General features: G+C 40.7%; 2 protein-coding genes and 1 long non-coding RNA gene across 17 annotated transcripts; 1 reads left to right on the top strand and 2 right to left on the bottom strand.

The window, feature by feature from the left end:
• Window positions 1-568: 568 nt before the first annotated feature.
• On the top strand, window positions 569-10,492 carry LOC135500341 (uncharacterized). Of its 12 annotated transcripts, none has more exons than XR_010449424.1 (5): window positions 569-880; window positions 7,384-7,452; window positions 8,109-9,047; window positions 9,438-9,590; window positions 10,111-10,492. XR_010449424.1 is itself a non-coding variant. In XM_064791757.1 (5 exons), exons 1-5 carry the CDS (start codon window positions 872-874, stop codon window positions 10,131-10,133), a joined length of 294 nt encoding a protein of 97 aa, XP_064647827.1. In that variant the 5' UTR covers window positions 576-871; the 3' UTR covers window positions 10,134-10,492. The 12 variants fall into 12 exon arrangements, 2 of the variants coding, with proteins under 2 accessions (XP_064647827.1, XP_064647826.1); XR_010449427.1 differs by having other exon boundaries at window positions 7,384-8,213; window positions 9,008-9,047; XM_064791757.1 differs by having other exon boundaries at window positions 576-880; window positions 9,008-9,047.
• Window positions 1,985-5,868, bottom strand: LOC135500342 (uncharacterized). Of its 4 annotated transcripts, XR_010449432.1 has the most exons (5): window positions 5,688-5,868; window positions 4,983-5,137; window positions 4,647-4,722; window positions 4,369-4,439; window positions 1,985-4,148 (listed from the first exon to the last, which is right to left on the bottom strand). It is a non-coding gene; the product is annotated as an uncharacterized LOC135500342 (long non-coding RNA). The 4 variants fall into 4 exon arrangements; XR_010449431.1 differs by having other exon boundaries at window positions 1,985-4,439; XR_010449434.1 differs by having other exon boundaries at window positions 1,985-4,439; window positions 5,074-5,137.
• Window positions 10,493-11,942: 1,450 nt separating the features above from the next.
• LOC135500558 (uncharacterized) lies at window positions 11,943-17,449 on the bottom strand. Its single transcript, XM_064792091.1, has 7 exons — window positions 17,256-17,449; window positions 15,461-15,682; window positions 15,043-15,131; window positions 14,461-14,701; window positions 13,880-14,021; window positions 13,268-13,456; window positions 11,943-12,953 (listed from the first exon to the last, which is right to left on the bottom strand). The coding sequence occupies exons 4-7, from the start codon at window positions 14,500-14,502 to the stop codon at window positions 12,730-12,732; spliced, it is 597 nt and encodes a 198-aa protein (XP_064648161.1). The 5' UTR covers window positions 14,503-14,701; window positions 15,043-15,131; window positions 15,461-15,682; window positions 17,256-17,449; the 3' UTR covers window positions 11,943-12,729.
• Between the last annotated feature and the right edge of the window lie 1,555 nt (window positions 17,450-19,004).

The following is a 19,004-nucleotide window of genomic DNA, read 5'->3' as shown; positions in this document are numbered from 1 at the left end:
TATAGTGAAGGAGGTTAGGTTGTTGATCTTTTGTTTTAATATATGGTCAATGCCCGCTCGTCCCCGCCCCCCGGGCGCCCGCCCGCTCGCCCGCCCGCCCCCCCCCCCCTCCGATTGCACCCTACCATAGACCCCGCATTTAGGCCCTACCCTTTTTAGTGCAGGCAATGCTTTGAATTACCGAACATCTGCCTTTGACGTCCCCGTTATGCGCTCCGACCGTTCGCCCCGACCAGTACGAACTGCCGGTGTAAAAGTAGAAAATGTCCCCTGGAAAAAGTGTCCGGCCCTATTGTATTCTGCTATAATAATAATATTTTTATGGTCCTATTATCTGGTCTATCGAGACCATGACTGACAATGCAATAGCTCAGAGATTGAAGCGCATAATAGAATCCTTTGTTTCCCGGACATTCTATCCTAGGACATTTTAAACTTCCACACCGGTCCAGTGTAATCGTTATTGTAGTCCTCTGAAGATATCAGCCCGAGTCAGCTTGCAAGCACAAGGAAAATAGTGGAAGAGTACCCTCCCCTGATCCCCACCATAAACGTGCCCGCCCACGGACCCCAACCACCACCACGCCTTTGGCTGCACATTGATTTTTTTACTCTCTCCGCCTCACGTTTGATTGGAAATGCCCCCAAGCTCAGGATGATAGGCCTACTTTTTCCTATTCCGCTGGGTGATGAGTCAACCGAACGTAATCACGACGCCAACGGAGGATTGCGAAAGTGACGAAATCAGCGCCTCTGGTCTCAAGATTGCGAAATGCCCGGTTAGCAGAATTTCTTAAGAGTCGGACCTCAATTCATTTGTCGTAATATATCGCTTACCATCGGGACGAAATGGATTCTACCAGTAACAATAATGATACAGGTAATAGCATGGTTAATGAAGATTTAGCAGGTATCAATATTATTGTGAAGTTTTCTTTACATAATCGACATTGGCGGCGTTTGGCCAACCAAACCAGCCAGCCCCTTTCGGTACAGCCTGCATACAATGTCAATAACATAGGCCTATGCACATGATGCATCGAATGTAACTGAAATGAAATGCATGAACAGCAGGCAGCTGCTGTGCAGACTGACAGAGGTAGGAGATGGGTAGGCCTATTACTAGTATTGGTATTATGCAGACGCAGTGACAGTGTGGGCTATTTATTATAAATCACATAAACTGTGAGATGCAAACTTGTGATATCGCGATATGGGTAGGTAATCATTAAGTGCATCTCACGGTTTATTATAAGCCCACAGTGTGACGACAATCACAATTGAATAATGTCGATGCAAAAATCATGAAATGCGAGTATCGTGTAGCGAGGCTATAGTTTTGTCCAAGTTGTTACGTAATCTTGGAAATCTGGACTTTTACTACAGCAAATACATTACAGTCATAGGCTTACTCTGAAAAGGTTCCCTTCAAACTTGGTACATGTACAAACAAAATTGGCATTTGGATTGTGAAAAAACAAGCCTATCGGCGTCTGATTCACAATGTGGTTTGTGAGGAGTGTCATAGTCGTCAACAGTGTAGCTTACGTATTTCGAAGACCAGTGGAATTGGCGGCGTCAAATTATTAGTGAAATTTATAATTTACACAAATTACAAATTACAAATCGTTTATTGAAACCGTGTAAAAAGTTACATTTTACATAAGATGAAAGTACAATGACCATAAGCATGATGAACTAAATAACTGGTGTGACATTGTTGTGGATTTGGTGGTGTGCAGCTGGAGGAGTGGACAATGTCACAACCAGGGTTCCTACATTATATACAGTGGAACCTCCGTTAGTAGACACCTCTCTATTAAAGACAACCTTTCCAATAAGGACACTAGTTTTGGTTCCAAATTGGTTGTTTCCATTCAATTTTGACTTCTCTAATCAGTCTTTGGGTGTTCCGAATGCTTGACACATTTCGAACATGTTTTGGTTGGAAACAACCCTACAGTCTTACACTTATGGCTGAATGAATGACAGTGCATTTTCGTGAAAGCTCGGTGACGAAATGCTGCGACACTATTCGTCACCAACATGTTTGATGGGTGGTGCCATCTGCACAAAGGACGATGAATTAAATAACTGATGTGACATTGTCGCTGCATTTGCAGGTGTCCACATCGAGGAGTAGATGATGTCACTACATGTACCAGGGTTTGTACTTTCATATACAGTGGACCTACTTTTTGTGGACACCTTTCTATTGAGGACAACCTCTTTAATAAGGACAGAAGTTTTTGGTTCCAAATTGGTTGTTTCCATTCAACTCGACTTCTCAGTTTAGGACACCTCTCTGTTAAAACAGCACTTTTCAGTCCCTGGGGCATTTCTGGAAATTTCATGCTATAGAGCAATTGGTTCAGCTAAGTGACAAGAACAGTACTATAAGACGGTTTTAAAAAGTTGAAAATTATTTATTTAAATGACATATGAATGGTTCAGCAGTAATTGGCAGTGTGCATTATGTAATGAAATATGATTTACATAATATAACATTTTTGTGACAAATAGTACAGATGATGGATAAATCGATACAGTGGATAGCTGTTAGAATATGCAATACATGCAATAGCATTTGTTTTTATTGAGATTTTGCGAGAACCAAGTGGTATTTTGACAAGATAATAGAAAGCCAATAACACTACAAGAACATGACTTCAATACATTGACATTGTAGTACTTGGTATACTAAAAATATTCAAATAATAATAATAATAATAATTTATTTGATTTAAAGTGCTAAAATAATGGTGCATACATTTTCTAAGCACTGTACATAATATTAAATGAGTACATTAAAAGTGGTGATTTCATGAGGATAAAAAACAGTTTAAAAACATCCGGAAAATATCAATATTTAAAACATGTATGGCCTACTCTGAATATGTTAGGATAAAAAGATGAGTTTTGAGTTTACTCTTAAAAGTGTTTAGCACAGTGACATCACGTAACCAGCTTGGAAGGGCGTTCCACAGCCCCGCGGCCCGGACACACAGAGATCGATCCCCGAAGACCCCATTTGAACGTGGGATGGCAAGGAGCCAAGGGTCATCCGAGGACCGAAGTCTGCGGCCGGGCGCACGGAGACTGAGAAGTTCCTTCATATACTGTGGGCTCTCCTCATGATGGATGACCTTGTGGGTTGTGAGAAGAACTTTGTAGTCGATACGTGATGTCACCGGCAACCAATGAAGAGATTTTAAAATAGGGGTTATGTGCTCTCTCTTTTTGGACCTGGTTAAGAGGCGAGCACTAGCATTTTGTGCTTTTTGAAGGCGCTGGATTTCACAGCCCGGTAATCCGAGCAAAAGACCGTTTTGGAAATCCAGGCGAGATGTTATTAGCGCATTTATTACTCTGGCACAGGTGGTATTGTCCAGGTATCGTCTGATCTTTGCTATTCTATGGATCTGATAGTAAAAAGATGGGTATCTTGAGTTAAAGTACAAGATGTATGAATGAAGGAGGCACTCTGGTAAGAAATGGGGTCGCTAATGAAAGATTAGAACAGTCCGTCTCAACCTGCCAAGCTCAGAGCGACATGCGCCTGGTTTTGCTGTGACGGGTCACATATACAAAGTTTACATAAAACAAGATTTGTATGTTTATTTAGGAGGAGTACAAAAATTGTATATAAAATGCCGACTTCATTATGATTTATAGGACACAAAATTTGATATGACAGCATTTTATAAAATATAAATAATCTATAATGAGAATAGTTTTGTAGCACCAATGATTTGAAAATACTGAATTTATTTATTGCATGAATAGAACACAAAAAACAGGATGATTACATGATTGTCACATGCGTGAAATATATTGTCATGGATGGGCATTGGGAACAAAAAGAATTGCTGTTATCAGCTGCATTGGTAGCGATTGCTTTAGCTGATTTTCAGAAACTGACAGGAATGAGAATGTTGATATAGTGTTGAAAAAATATTTTTATAACATACATTGCATTCAAATAACACTAAGAAGTAGACGAGTACTAATTTCGCACACTTGAAAATATTTGGACATTGACTGTCACTGGTAGTGGTAGTAGAGTAATTACATGCCATCAGCAGCACGAATTCAGACAGTTTTCGCTGTGCTTCAGTAACTGACTGGAATGACTAAGTTTGATTGTGCTGAAATGATACATAATAACGTACATTGCATAAACAAAATGAATACAAGATTTGTACTGTCTTGAAATATATGGACAGGGACAGTCACTGGAAGTTTGACATGCCATCAGTTGCACTGCTCCCGACAGTTTTCACTGTGCTTCAGTAACTGACTGGAATGACTAAGTTTGATTGTTCTGTATTTGCCTCCATTTGGATTTTGTGAACAAAAGTTACTAACCTTGTGTAATTGAAGTGTCGAATTCGCCTTGGTCGAAATGATAATACAGTAAATAAATCTACTGAATGTTGCTGAAAAGAAAACACTTACTACGTTAGAAGCCATGTACATGATAACACCACCACCACCATTATCAATATCATCACAAGTCAACTGGGGAATATGTGTGATATTTGTTCAAAACTTGCGTATATGGTATTTGCAGGTCTATTGTATTGTAACATATTTTTCACTTTCAAAATTAACTTTTTTACTAGAAATTATGAATCAATACTAACCGTAAGAAGCGTATGAAATTACAGAAGGCCTTCGTCGAAAAATGTAATGTACTTGTACTCATTCGTGTCATTAAACCTGAAAGCAGCACAGCATAACAGTGAAATTACCGTGACATCAATGGATGTCAAACTAACGTAGTGACGTAAATTTGAATTCGAAGTGCACAAATTCACAATTAAGGTTTCGAACACATTGAGAACTGAAAAACTTCATACAAATGCTTTCACACCAATGATATGATTGTGGCGCTCCTGATGAGGTATCGCCCTCTGCTAAGCAGCTTTGGTCGTAACTGGGGTAAATGTTTTTTTCAAGTGATATGAGCGATGCAATACCTTAGTTTCCACCAGCGCCACGTAGCAGTCAATGAAGTTGTGCTGGTACTCCATTAACGTCATGCTTCAAATTTGAAGAAATTAATATTACCTTCATCAAGTACGTAATAATATTACACCAGGCCTTTGTCGAAAATGTAGATCTCGAAGTCTAACTGTAATGAAAGAAAACATCAATGTGACAATATGGTCTACTATGTATGAGGGGGAGAACGGGTATTTTCGGGACACTGGGATGGGCCGAAAATAACTGTCGGGATTCGGGATAGACACCCTTATTTTAGCGGGATTCGAGACAAGCCGTGTTTTGCGTCACGATTCGGCTAAAATTGCGTTTTGGGAAACGGGATAAGCCTTTTTTCCTAACGGGACGTCGAGACAGTTACCCCCCCTTCCCCGTTCCCACCCTCATGACATGTAGCATTGTTTGTAGGCCTATTGTTACTCACAATCTATTTTTTTGTAATTGATACTGGTAGTATCAATGTGAAATATGCCACACGTTGGGAGCATGCAAGGCCTAGTATAATACACCATCATTACAATCAAATATTTCAATAATACACTGTCAACGAGAATGAATGTTCAACCATCAATCACGTGCATTGTAGTAGTGTACATCCCCCATCCCATGACGGCTTGCGCCCCGCTGACACGACGAGCACATGGCTGAGCCAATCCATCGCCTATACACTACTAACTGACCTGAGTTATCGAAACACCGTCACTGCGAAAAGAGGAAGAAGCAGGTCCGCATTTATCGAAATATTGCTAAATATAATTGTCAAAATGTCGACCAAATTACCAATTAAATCACAATAAACTTATCAAATGTTCACTCATGCCTTTGGGTGAAAAAATACTGATTTTTCAATCATTCTCAATTTTACAAATCACCAATCACAAAAAGAAATAATGATGCAATTACCCTAAATAGATGAGATTTGACCACTGGTATAATTCCGCCATCTTGGATATCGGCATCGTCACCACCACTTCAAATTCTAAAGTCTTATTCAGGCCTAATATGTGTCACCTGCTGTGGTAAAATGGCTTATTATCAATAAATAACAAAATATGATCTTTGTAAATAAAATCGGAGATCTTCTGGTGTGTTTTTATGTGAATTTATTACGAACTATCAATGCAGCGCAGGGCAGCCATCGTGTTCTCATGCGTAGTGGCGATGCGATAGCCATCCGCGGCACTGCTTTTCAAGATGGTGGCAATTGCCCAGTGCTAGAGGCGTTGTAAGGAAAATTGAGAGCAGGCCCCTAATGAATGAACTCTCAACGATATCGATATATTTTCGTAATTCCAGCACAACTGTTCACCAATGAACGTCCACCGACAATCCCACTTAACGAATATTAATATCAATTCATATCATGTATCTTAAAACGCTTTTATTTCATTTTAAAAAGAGTTATCGAGTGAACGATGACCTCCTACCGTACCCTCGAAATAAACAGCCAAAATGACCACAAAAACACCTTTTTAGAAAAAAACAGCGATTTTTACGAAATAAATGTCATCAGAGACGAAACTAGACACTAATTTAGCTAGGTATGCACAGTAATAGTACCTGAAGTGATCGATTTCAAGGAGAAAATACACTGAAAACAACTTTTCAGGAACAGAAATAAGATCACATTGTGAATAAAAGGATGCAACTGTGACTCTTTCCCGTTTCCCTCTCTCTGCAACCAAACAATGGAGAGAATAAAGTTTTAATCCTTCTCGTATTGTTCTGGACACTCTCCACGCATGCGAGGAGTTTGGTCAGGGTCTTCCTCGAAACTGTCTATTGTACTGCCACATCGTGAGAAGATGATGGTATGGTACAAATGTAGATAGCCGTGGTATCTAGCACTGCATTTACAGAAGCTTAGCAGCCCACCAGGCCAGGCCTACCGGTACATTGATTTAGTTAATGAATTATGAGTGACTTCCTCACGCACGCTGTTATTGTAACTGAACCACTGAGGACCAGGAATGGTTATTAAAAGTGGACCCACAATGATTATGATGACAGTACAGTACTGCCACTTTTTAAAGGGTAATTAAATTAGCGCCATGTCTGCATGACAGAAATAGTAAAATGGGGATACAAAGCAGACCTGGCGATATATTATCGTGCAATGTTCGCATCATGGGGAATTGCCATTCTAAATTTTAACTTCTTCATCTTTGCGAAAATTCTTGCTGCATAGCAGCCATCTTTGAAATCTTTTTTCCGATTTCATTGCCAATGGTTGTATGCAGAGGTACAAATAATACCCAAAAGATTGAGGAGCAGATACACTGCCACTAAAAGTGACTGACAATAATCTTCAGATTGTGGCATGTGACCTCTTTGCTAGACCGTCTGACCCAGATGTGTTTGCCTTCTCTTTTACAGGCTGCACCAGCAAGTAGGCCTGAGGCAACTTCTCAACCTGTGAACAATAGGAAGTCAGTCAAAGCTAAGGTATGTGTGTGACCAAGTTTCCATCACCGAATTCTTTTTAGACCTTGAGATTGTTCAGACTTAACTTGTCATGTCCAATCTGTCATCATGACTTTATGGGAAAACCTGTGGCATGTTTGTCAAGGTTCCACAGCAAAACATCCCCATAGCATAATGCTGCCACCTCCGTGCTTCATAGTCGGTACGGTGTTCTTTGGATTCCCCCCCCCCCCCCGTTTTGCCAAACGTACTGCTGGCTTCTTTCTTGCCCTGCAGCCTCGTAGTCCACTACGATGCAAGACCTTCTGGACAGTGGACAGTGACACATTTGTCTCTGTAGCTTCTAATTCCTGGCAGAGGTGTTTCTTGGTCGTCTCAGGGTTAATGTGCACCTTTCTAACCAATGTGGGCTCATCTTTGGCTGTCAGCTTGCGCTTTCTTCCTGACCTTGGTAAGGTTGCTGTTGTCCCTGGGTCCCTGTACTTCTGCTTTATTGTCTGAACTGACGCCCGTGGCATATCAAGCTGCTTGAAAATGGCTCTTAGTGAAGTACCAGACTGGTTCAAGTGGACAGGCGACTCTATCAGATCTTGAGAGTACTCCTTTGACTTCCCCATGATGGCGCGAAGCTGGCAAATGACCTGAGCAGAAACCCAGTCCCTTTTATACTGCTACAGTGGCGCCACCTGAGCTATGACATAATCATGATGGTCAACAGGTAGTGGAGACAAGATAAAAGCCATTGCATTGCCCACCTCAAGGCCAAACAACTAGTAGATAAGGTAGGTGTATGTAAACTTATGACACTCTGAAATATGCATTGTTCTCAAATAGAGCTCATAAAACAATGAAATTAATGAAACAGAAGTATGTTTTTTAGTTGATGACGAGATGTGATGATAAACTTCCTGTAAACTATATACTATTCGTTCTGTAGTTGCCGAGAAAGAGACAGGGTTATATCATCCTTTGAATTGTATGTAAACTTTCGAGCGCGACTGTACTCTCTAATTTTTGCCTTGGCCTCCAGAAATAATAGTGTATTTTCAAATTCTTTCTTATCAAACCTGAGTGTGTGTTATTATTGCACCACCAATATCCAATTTGACAACGAGTACGCATGTACCCCAAGGCTTGCATGTACCCAATGGTTTGGTTGTCTAATTATCTAATTGTAATTTCTAATTCTAGTGTAAAAGTCAATAGTTCCCTTTTTTGTCATGGTAATGTTGTGGGCATTTTCTATTCTTGGCTCACATGGGTGAGCTTATATCCTTACGATTTCATCTTGTCCAGCATTGTTGGCTTTGACTTTGTCTGTCGTTAAGCACTTTTATCATATACCCTAAGTGCAGTGATCTGGCAGACGTATATGATAAATAGAAAACTGCACGAGTGTCTGATCCGAGTATCCAGATTGCACTCGATGATTTTCTACGCAGGGCGAGAGCTTTTCAAGCCGTAGAAAATCATCTCGTGCAATCTGGATACTCGGATCAGACACTCGTGCGGTTTTCTTATTGTACATGTACATGTAAGAAGCACTATCAATGGAAACACGTACCACTTTTTTCAGAAAAGAAAAGCCAGCAAGGGAAAAGCAAGCAAGGCGAAGGGTAAGAATTTTTTATTAGATTCAAGTTGCCGTGTTGGAAATAACAGTGGTCATAAGATATATAGAAAATGTAGCACTTGTCTTCATGGCATCATTGCATCACATCATCAGGAGGATAGGATTTTTAATAGAAATTTGCAACCATAAGCTGATTTAGAAATTTAATTTGCGGAGCAAAAACAAACAGTTATGTGATATTTCCATTGAAATAATGGACTCCTCGGAGTGCATGATGCAATGAGATTACAAAGAAACATTTAGCCAAATGTTCAGTTGTTGAAAGGTTTAATGAGGAACTGACCCCTGTATCCTCATATCCAATCGGGGGGGGGGGGGGGGACAATTTGGTCGCATGGCCATCAGAATGAAATGTAATTGACTTATTTTGCAGGAGACTATTGCGCAGCTGAGAGAATAGACAACTACGACCCCAAAAACAACACGTATTACATAAAGTGGCCAGGATATGATGCGTCCCACAACTCATGGGTGAAAGCGGAAGATGTAACTTCTCCTCTCATCTCTTCTTACAAAGAAAAATTAGGTAAATCATGATTGAAAGGATTATGGCTGTGTGCTCTATGCAGTTGATGTTGTAGTGGTTGTGAGTTAGGCTGATGCAGCAGTTTCTTAGAGGTAGTGCCCAATTCGAACAACTGTAGCTTATCACATAATTATCGTTTATCAGAATTGTGGAGTCAAAAGGAAGGATTGACAATCAATTTATTGAAATTCCTTCAGATGATACATTAAAAGATGTCATAAAACTCACCTGTCCATTCAAAAGGCTTTTGTATTGCAATTACAGAACGGTTTCTATTCAATAAAAACACTTCGCTGGTGAAAACATTGTTGGGAACACTTCAAAGCAGTGGAAGTCTTTGGTTCAAAGGCATCTCAAACTAGTATGAGGTTGCAGCATGAATGCAGTGTAATTGAGATTTGCTTGTTTTCTTCGCCTTAATTCCATATATTTTGGTAGTGTACCCTTGAAGAAAATGATATGATGTCGTGTGATACTAATATCTGCATAATAGTGGTTCTTTTAATTTCCTCTATTTTAGGTTCCGGAACGCACAAGAAGTGATGCACCTCATGTCTTTCGATTGTTGAAAAAATTGATGTGAATTTGTGCAAATCCTCCCGCCTGTGTTTTTTTGTTCAGTGGAATTCACGTATTTCGGTATTCCTTCTTCACCTCCACGCATTATTCATTCTGACATAAACTCACATGATCACTTTTGATGAAAGATTACATAATGGATAATATTGAATTGGCACAAATATAGTAACAATGTAAACTTATCATATCTTTCAAAGGTCTCATTAAAAGTAAATGTAAGTTACATGTACATGTACTGTGGAATTATTGTTTTTTCAGACAATCTGTGGCTGTTGTATACATGTATCATTCAATAAACGTGGTGTTTTTCATATTATTAGATACATATAGTCTTGCCTTTATCTTTGCTACCTCACAGCGACTTGACTACATGTATTATAAGGGACCATCTCAAAAGTATTTTGAAGCCTAAAAGACTACGGGTAAGTCATTTAGTCTTTTTGAGTGTGGTCACACCCAAGACTAAGTGACTTGAGTCATTTTTGCTTCAAAAAACGTACCTGTGAGATGGTCCCTGAATTCATACCTTGAGACAATATCCAGACCGGCACTTGATACTGAGTTCCTCTTGAACTGGCATCAATAGAGAAGTCTGGCTACATGTGCTAGGATTGCAAATTACAGCGTACTTTACATGTACATTGGACTTGGAGCCTCCCTCTGTGGATACCTCTCTAATAAGGACACCGGTGCTGAATTGGTTTGGGTGGAATGCAACCAGGACGCCTTTCAATTGCAGACGATATTGGAGTGTCCTAACAGCAAGGTAACACTTGACTTTAGACAACGTCACGTCCAACAAGAATACACCTGCCACATACGGAAATACTGCCTTTGAAGACGTCATTCAGAATGTTTGGGTTACTTAAGGATTTGTCACACCCACCCAGAATATACACAAGATGTCATGGAAAATGCTTTAAAAAATGTCACATCCCACCTGATCATGAAAACGCCGGACCGTATGGAAATACCGTCTCTGAAGACATTATCCAGAATGGTCGGGTTACTTTCGACACAATGTCACATCCAACCTGAATACGCCTGATCGTATGGAAATACTGTCTCTGAAGACATTATCCAGAATGGTCGGTTTACTTTCGACACAATGTCACATCCAACCTGAATACGCCTGACCGTATCAAAATACTGTCTCTGAAGACGTCATCCAGAATGGTCGGTTTACTTTCGACACAATGTCACATCCAACCTGAATACGCCTGACCGTATGGAAATATCGTCTCTGAAGACGTCATCCAGAATGGTCGGTTTACTTTCGACACAATGTCACATCCAACTTGAATACGCCTGATCGTATGGAAATACCGTCTCTGAGACGTCATCCAGAATGGTCGGTTTACTTTCGACACAATGTCACATCCAACCTGAATACGCCTGATCGTACGGAAATAATGACTCTGATGATGTCATTCAGAAGAGTTGGGTTTACCTACATGTACGATATAATGTCACTTCTAACCAAAATACTGCAGCTGCATATGGTATGTAATTCAGAATGATGGTTTACTTGAGACAATGTCACATCCAACCAGAATACACCTACCGCATACTGAAGTACGGTCTTTGAAGATGTCATTCAGAGTAGTTTGATTTTTCTCAGTAATCCAACAGCCCAATACATGTATACATGTACATGCAGGACAATACAATGGTCAGTCACTTCAAAGCGTGGCCTTCAGGGGATGACACAAGGACAAGGGCAACTTGAATACACAACCTTTCTCAGTCAAGATGAGGCAGATGCTACTTGACCATACACATCTTTGACACCTGTCTGCTCATTTCCGGCAAAAATTGATGTTTCTTTATACATGTAGGCAGCCTGATAGTATCAGCTGTGTTCACCCAAGGTGAGCAACAATGAAAACAAGTGCATGTAATTTGATGCAAGAATCATTTTATTGCTGCTGAAATTCACATTCAGCCAGTAATACAAATCTGCTTATACATAATTGGTGGATTCACAATATATCAGATTACACAAAAGGCATTTTCCAAGGTCCCTAGTGGTCCGGCAATAATTCTAAGTCGTTTTGGGAGTTGCAGGACATCAGCCTAGCCCCCTGCGGTCAGATAAAAAAATTAACCAGCAGCAGGTACCCCCCTCATGGCTAAGTTTGTCCCCAGGGCCGGAACATCGCTGTATCGTCGAACAGTTGGCAGATTCCTGAGCGCCAGACGAGCAAAAAGAACTCTCACTGAACAGTTTTGCCTCAGTTGACACTTTTTGCCATATGACGTCATTTTAGGAACGTCACAACACCTGATTTGTGGCGTAGTTTCCCAATAAACTGCATTGGAAGTTCGAACTTTCACTAGAAAAAGTCACCTTATTCACAAACATGCTTCTTGAGAACCTCTGCAACAGTGCAAGGGCCTTAAGAGATGCCACAGAGTTCCGAAAACGTTAGCATCTTGTGGCATACTTTGTTAGCTTCGAGTGACATTTGGGGACACTATACCCTTTTAGACAAACTTAGACCAAATCAAGTCGAAAAAGATCGGGATTTCTGAAATAAATCCGGCTTCAAAGGGTTAATTACACGTACTCAATGCCAATGTCATCACAATCCTCCTCCTCAGAGCTAGACGCATCCTCCTCCGAATTTGATTCTTCACCACCAGGTTGCACCTCCCCTTCCTCAAAATACACCACGATCTCTATGTCAGTGTCTATACATTCAAATACATCTGTTGCTTCTAGGAGAAGGTCTGTGTAGAATTCCTTTGATTCCAGCAGCAACATCACCAATCCATGGTTTTCTTAAATAGAAGGAGAGCTGGACATTAAAATTCTGAAGTCATCAACAAAGGTAATGCACATACATCTGCAAACCAATAGTTTATGTCTGTCCAGTTAGATTAATGAAAGGCATTCGGTTTGAATTAATTAAAAGCAGGGCGTAGTACATTTGTATTAGTAAACTGAACCTGAGCTGGGAAAGAACGAAGTTGCAATCAGATCCAGATCTGCATCCACAGCCCAGGTTAATTCAGAGGTAGTGTCACAGCAAGACAAGTACATGTATGCATCAACCTCCACAAATGTTGGGTAAAAATAATTGCATGGCGACTACCTTGGTTTTTGATGGCCTCATTGTTCACGGTGTTGATTCTGTCTTCCAAGGTGTTGATTTTTTTCTTGAAGAAAAGAACAGTTGATACCATCTCTTGAATGAGCACAGGCAATTCCTCGATGTACCTGGTCATGTGTTCATGTATATCAACTATTTTCTTCTTCAAAGCAAATGTTTCTCCCTTGTTCCCTGAATTGAAGAAACAAATATTAGGACTACAGGCTAAAAGTTTCTTGCTCCATCCCTCCTACATGTACATACGAAACGCTGGTAAAAATACATGCTGGATATGTCAGAAATGTGACTATAAGATTGAGGCGCAACTTAACATTTTACTTGCAACCATGCTACATTGCAACCAAATTGTGTTAAATGTACAAGGTAGAATGTACTTTACATCACTTGAAGACCAATGTACCAGTAAGCCTAGAGCAAAATGCCGACCCAGGCTTTAAACCTCAAATTGCTTGATAAAGAACAGCTGGATCAATTTCTCTGAACAATCGAAAATGACTGCAGGACATTACCACTTGGAGTTATTTGTGTCCTGGACTTTGTGTTACATGTACTAAGTGAAGTTTGTGGGTAAATGAATATGAAGTGAATGCCAACCTGTAGGATTATGCCAAGGCAACAAATAGTCCTCTTGCATGACTTCGTCCACAGAAACATGACAGCAGACTAACACAATGCTGAAGTTGCTTTCTCTCCTTTTCAAGACGCTTTCGTAGAGAAGCCCGACTCTTTGAAGCATCTGAAATGAAAATGATAAACTTTTAAACTGATCGATATAGCAGTGAACTCGACATGCATCGTAACTGCACAAACTGCTAATATGAAGAAAGCCCCTTTAATACTGTCGTGTTAATTGCTATCTTTCAAATCATGTCATGTTATTTAAACCAATGAACTTTATAAGAATCTGAAAAGAATGAAAGTGTGTATATAATTAAATTGAAAAACTCCCGAAGATAGGGCAGAAGGCTGGAAAACCTGGTCAACAAACTGGGTTGACCATGGCACAAGGGAAAACCGTGGTGTTCTTGCAGCTTCTATCTTCAGCTCCAGACTCTGAATCACATTCTAGAGAACAAATTGTGTTTTGATTAAAGAGCTGTGTTCCTTCAGTTATTTTTAGTGCCTGTTACATGTACACTTTGAAAACAAATTTATCTCCTATAAATATATCATACCTGATAACAGCTGACGACGCACATGAGACACAAACTGCACATGATGAACTATGTTTTCCCATTTTCCTAAGTATTGACCTCAATACTGGCTCCCGCACCTCCTCCCAACTCTCCTCTTGTCTTTGCTTCCGGTCAGCATGCGCAACAAAATGCCTTTTCTTCCATTCAGATTCAGTGCCTGGCACTTCAGTACTATTGGAAGCCCGAATCCCATTCAGAAGCTCCATAAGTTCAGCTCTCACTGTAAATTAAAAGTGCATTGATAAATACTACCGGGAAAGAAAAAAAAAGTTCTAAGTGTTGATTCGAAAATACCATTATTTGCCTTAATCAGCAGCCAGTGTTGCCCAATTAACCTTTAAAAAAGAATAAATCATTTGCAAACTATAACCTGACTTGTGATCAACACAAAATTCAAAATTTAGATGAATCGGTTCACGTCGTTTGACCTCTGCAGCCGTAAAAAGTATGGTAGGTCAAATCGGAAACTTACTCCTTATAAAATACACAACTTGATTTGTGTCTTGGAATAGAGCCAACTAGCTGATGAATAAAAAGACCTTAAAAAGACAAATCACAAACCTTGCTGGAACACTTGAAATCGAAAGGTGCATCGATTTCTACTTCATGATTACTTGGTTTCAATTCCTCAGGAAAGTCCTTTAGTTTCTCTGGAAAAACAAGCAATTTTGAAATTAAGGCCAAATGCAGATTACGCCAGAAAAGATGCAATTTCTTCCATGGAATTTCTTACATAAAAAGGGTGGAAAAGACTAATTTTTCTGGTTTGATTTTAAAGATTGGTGAGAAATTTTAAAGAGGTATAGCAGTGATAGGGTTGGATTTGTAGGCATAAACCATTTGTCCAGAACATGAAATTATCAGTTAATTGCACTAATGTAAGCCTAGTCTAGCAGCAATATTTTTCCATGTATAAAGCCTAATTGAATATTGCTGGCTCAGACGAGGTGAAGGCATTTGTCAACCAAAAACAATCTACCTGTCGTTGAGGTTTTCTTCCCTTTTCTTTCTCTTCTGGGAACTGATGGACCATCTATAGCACCATTGATGTCCCTGGATGGAGCCTTCACATATGGCTTTAAGTTCTTTTTATGATAGGTTTTCCTCTTTTCCCTGCGATAGGAGGCAGCCAACTCTTTGATTCGTGCATAATGCCCTGCATTCCCACCAGAAGGATTGTCATCATTGCCATTGGATGATGCTGAAAAACAAACACATAAAGTGCAAAAAATACTAATAGTCAAAACTATGACTTAGCCTAGACAAAATACAGCCTCCATGCAGGCTACACTCGATTTATGATTTTAACGAACACGAAGCTTTAGAAGGCCTTAAGACAACTTCAGACAATGCAAATAGTTAAAGGGGAGGCGCCTGATTGGCCACATCCTTGCCAATGAACCTACATGTGGTGGCAAAACAGGAAGACACAAGGTTGACCTCGGGATGAGCAGAGCCTAATCAACGATAGCCCATTTGAATACTCTCGATGTTCTACGCTCCGATCCGCCATTGAGTCGAGTATCTGCGCCAATAAAGGTAGGGAATTCCTGCGCAACGAGTTTAAGCTTACTACTATGCAGATACGGTCTATCGCAGTGCTATTTTTAGGAATGTCTAACGTCAGGGATGTAGCCGGGGGGGGGATCAGGGGGGTTCGAACCAACCCCAGCTTGAGAAAAGGATCCGCTGAGGACAGTCAAAAATACTTTTCTACTGAGTTTTGTAACACCCATGATTCTATCCAAATGGGCCATTGTACGATAGAGTGACAGGCCTTTCAATTACGTGGAGACCTCTACACCCTGTATTTTTTTAGCCTATTTTGGGGGACATGTTTTTTTGCTTTTTGGCTTAATTTGGAGACATTTCATCATGCCAATTTGTCTGAACAGCAATGTCATAAATCAAAGTTAGTGACTGATATCACCACATACACCTGAAAAATCATAATTTTAGGGGAAAACTTTAAAATGAGGCCATTTGGATGAGATTTGGTTATGTTAGGGGTCAAAAAACGCTTCAGGGGGGTCATATTTAAAAAAAAGAAGAAAAAAACCCACCTAATTTGGGGACATCCTGTACGGTGTAGGAATCATGTAATTGAGAGGCCTGAGTGACCTTATACAGTCGTTCGTAACTGGGAGTGCTGACCTGCCAGATTTCGGTCTCATTTTCACGGGCTTAGCGCCTTCGTTGCTCAAGAAATAGGCGAAGAACCCCCCCCCCCCCCCCCCGCGATATCAGGCTACGCCCCTGAACGTTTACGTGATACATGTTCTATGTTATTTTGGAATTGGTCAATCACTGTGCATGCATGAGGTGACTTGTGACAAGACATCACATTGAAATAATTAATGCGATGACAGGGTAATCGGCCTGGGAAATATTGAAACGCCACCATATTTGAGGCCACAATTCATGAATTACCTCTTTTGGCAGAAGGGCAGGCACGCCGGTCTAAGTCAATGAATGTGACACACAGGGTAGGCTAGGCCTAGGGGGTGGGGCGGGGGGACTAGGCCTACCATTACATCAATGACAATGTGATATGTCAATGATGACAAATAATGATGAAGATGTCCACGCATAGAGCATTTACATACATTTACGGCAGCAGCATGGGGATGCATCTCATTTATCAATACAGGTGGTAGGCCAAGCTAGGCACGTGCCCTGCTGGTGGGCGACGGCCATGCTTTTTTCTCAGATCGATTTAGGACAATTAGGTGACAAAAAAACAACACCTTTGGCGACCATCTGGCTATACTTACCACCAAATTCCATGGTCATGATATTTGATGCGGTCCTAACTATGACATGGTCTACGTTTCATAGCCTACCGGTACTTCAAACCGTAAATAGCAATGGAATTGAGCAAAAAAATACTACAACACCATCCGATAAATCGAATGTCGCACGTTCTGTATCCCGCGAGATCTCGAAACTACTGCGCACAGGCGCGAGAAATTATATAATAGCTCAATTGCCCCGGCCGCGAAATTTTTTTCTGCAGGATACTTCTGCCATAGTGTACATCTGACAGCCAATCAGAATTCAAGGCAAGCACGTGTCTTTGTTGACATCATCTTTCCACATGGCGCAATAATGTCAACAATGCCACGTGTTCTGATAATCTTGGAAAGAACAAGTTAGCAAATGGTTAGAGGAGTATATTAGCTAAAATATATTTATTTGCAGTATCTTAACATGTATTTTCATTGTCGAGTGGACTGTATTTATTGGACTTGTCTGTTAAAGGCGCACTGTGCTCGGCGGCAAAATAGCCGAGGTTGAATGTTTATCTGTCAACCGTGTAACTAGTTCTGCTGTGTATGCATAGGTGGCACCACCATTCAATTTATTTTGTTTGCTTGTCAAAATGTGCTTTATACAATGGCCCTTCAACAATGTTCAAACTACCAAAATAGGCCTGATACCTTCAACAGCAGACATCGGATACACTGTCCCTTTAATAATTATCAACATTGGCAACACTGTCAGTGTCACTGCCCCTTAAAATTTCACAAATCGCGAGACATCGGATACACTGTCCCTTTAATAATTATCAACATTGGCAACACTGTCAGTGTCACTGCCCCTTAAAATTTCACAAATCAATGCATGCACTGCAATGTAGCGATCAGATCAGCTGATGCCTCTTTTGTACGCATAATATCATCAATTTTACAATGAATCTGTGCAATTCATTCCTAAACACTACGACACAAACCTTGAGTTGAGCATAATTGGGGTCAGACAATGAACTATTGTCACATTCACAGTTGAAGTGGCACTCGGCATGCGACTCGGTATCGTCCATTGTATTGCATTATCATGCATAAATAAACAGTGTGACGTCAAAGATCGCGCCAATTGTGATTGGCTGTCAGATGTACACTGTGGCAGAAGTATCCTGCAGAAAAAAATTTCGCGCCCCGGCCCCCTACCCCTTCAATACTTGACTTGCCAAACTCAGCTCGACGCCGAACTGCAGCGCCACTCGCGGACAAAGATAGAACAACTCGACATTTTTTTCACCGGTTTCTCGCTGCGCATGCGTACCAGCGGAAATCAACAAAAGATGACGCTGGTACGCATGCGCAGCGAGAAAACCGGTGAAAAAAATGTCGAGTTGTTTTATCTTTGTCCGCGAGTGGCGCTGCAGTTCGGCGTCGAGCTGAGTTTGGCAAGTCAAGTATTCGGCTCAGGCCACCTCGACTAACTACCTCCATCCCCCCCCAAATGTAAAATGATATCGTTTTTAGATTTGCTGTCGGTGTAGTCTGGGTTCGTTTGTCAGTCAAGGGGGCAACCGAACGGGGGGGGGGGGGTCTCTTAGTTTCACGTGCCTGTGCTGCTGTTTTAGTAGCGGCAGAGGCAGTGGCTAAAAAAGTAGCACGAGAAACGAGGATGAGCTGATATAGTTCCCCAGTAAAATGGGTTGCCGCAAATATTGACAACTTTAAAACTGTCGAAAACTTGCGTGAAGATTAATCAGAATAATTGAAGAGTCATGAAAC

The sequence above is a fragment of the Lineus longissimus genome, chromosome 16, assembly GCF_910592395.1.
Source record: "Lineus longissimus chromosome 16, tnLinLong1.2, whole genome shotgun sequence".
NCBI lineage: Eukaryota > Metazoa > Nemertea > Pilidiophora > Heteronemertea > Lineidae > Lineus > Lineus longissimus.
This window is presented reverse-complemented; position numbering and strand designations above follow the sequence as displayed.